Genomic DNA, 965 nt, shown 5'->3' with positions numbered 1-965 from the left:
CCTTCCCCATCAAATGCTGGCAAAGGGGCATGACAGACAAAGGACACACTAATGCCCTAAAAAACCCATCCTCTGGTCCCAAATGGAATCTCATCTGGAATTGTAATCCCTACACGTCGAGGGGGCGACCTAGTGAGAGGTGATTGGATCACGGGGGTGGTTTCCCCCATGCTGTTCTCATGATATTGAGCAAGTTCTCATGATCTCTGATGATTTATTTATTTATTTATTTATTTTTTAGTTAAACAATCATTTTATTGCTTGAGTACACAGACAAATTTATGCGACCAGGGCAGAAGCTGTAGATGATTCATATTTCCAATTGGGAGGGAGGACTCGCTTGGTCTTATAATATCGAGCCAAATGGTGAATCCGGCTCTCTATCAGAATCAGACAGAATTTAGCATCCTTATCCTTTCTGTTCCTCTCAAGATGCTTTCGAACAGCAACTGCTTTCTTAATTAAATGGTAGAGATCTTCAGGAAGATCAGGAGCAAGTCCCTTAGACTTAAGAATTCTTAAGATTTTATTGCCTGTCACAAAACGTACTTGTGCAACACCATGTGAATCTCTCAGGATCACACCGCTTTGTGAAGGAGTCAGGCCCTTCTTGGCCAGTTTGTAAATCTGCTCCTTCACGTCGTCAGATGTCAACTTCAACCAAGTGGGGACGCTGCGTCGATAGGGCAAAGCCGACTGGGACAGGCCCTTCCCGGGAGCATGCATGCGACCCATGATGGCGGCGGTCAGGCAGCGAAAGGCTCTGATGATTTAAAAGTGGCAGTTTCTCCTGAGCTCTCTCTGTCTCTCCTGCCTCCATGTAAGATGTGCCTTACTTCTCCTTCACTTTCTGCCATGATTGTAAGTTTCCCGAGGCCTCTCCAGCCATGCAGAACTGTGAGTCAACTGAACCTCTTTTGTTTATAAATTACCCAGTCTTGGGTAACATCTTTATAGCAGTGTGA

The 965-nt window shown here is 45.2% G+C and overlaps 1 protein-coding gene across 1 annotated transcript; it reads right to left on the bottom strand.

Moving 5' to 3' along the window:
- Window positions 1-233: 233 nt before the first annotated feature.
- On the bottom strand, window positions 234-761 carry LOC126940390 (40S ribosomal protein S13-like). The gene has a single exon (XM_050766243.1). The coding sequence runs from the start codon at window positions 733-735 to the stop codon at window positions 280-282; it is 456 nt and encodes a 151-aa protein (XP_050622200.1). The 5' UTR covers window positions 736-761; the 3' UTR covers window positions 234-279.
- Between the last annotated feature and the right edge of the window lie 204 nt (window positions 762-965).

The sequence above is a fragment of the Macaca thibetana genome, chromosome 17 (genome assembly GCF_024542745.1).
Source record: "Macaca thibetana thibetana isolate TM-01 chromosome 17, ASM2454274v1, whole genome shotgun sequence".
NCBI classification, from domain to species: domain Eukaryota; kingdom Metazoa; phylum Chordata; class Mammalia; order Primates; family Cercopithecidae; genus Macaca; species Macaca thibetana.
The sequence above is the reverse complement of the archived record's forward strand: the minus strand, read 5'-3'. Positions and strand labels throughout refer to the sequence as shown.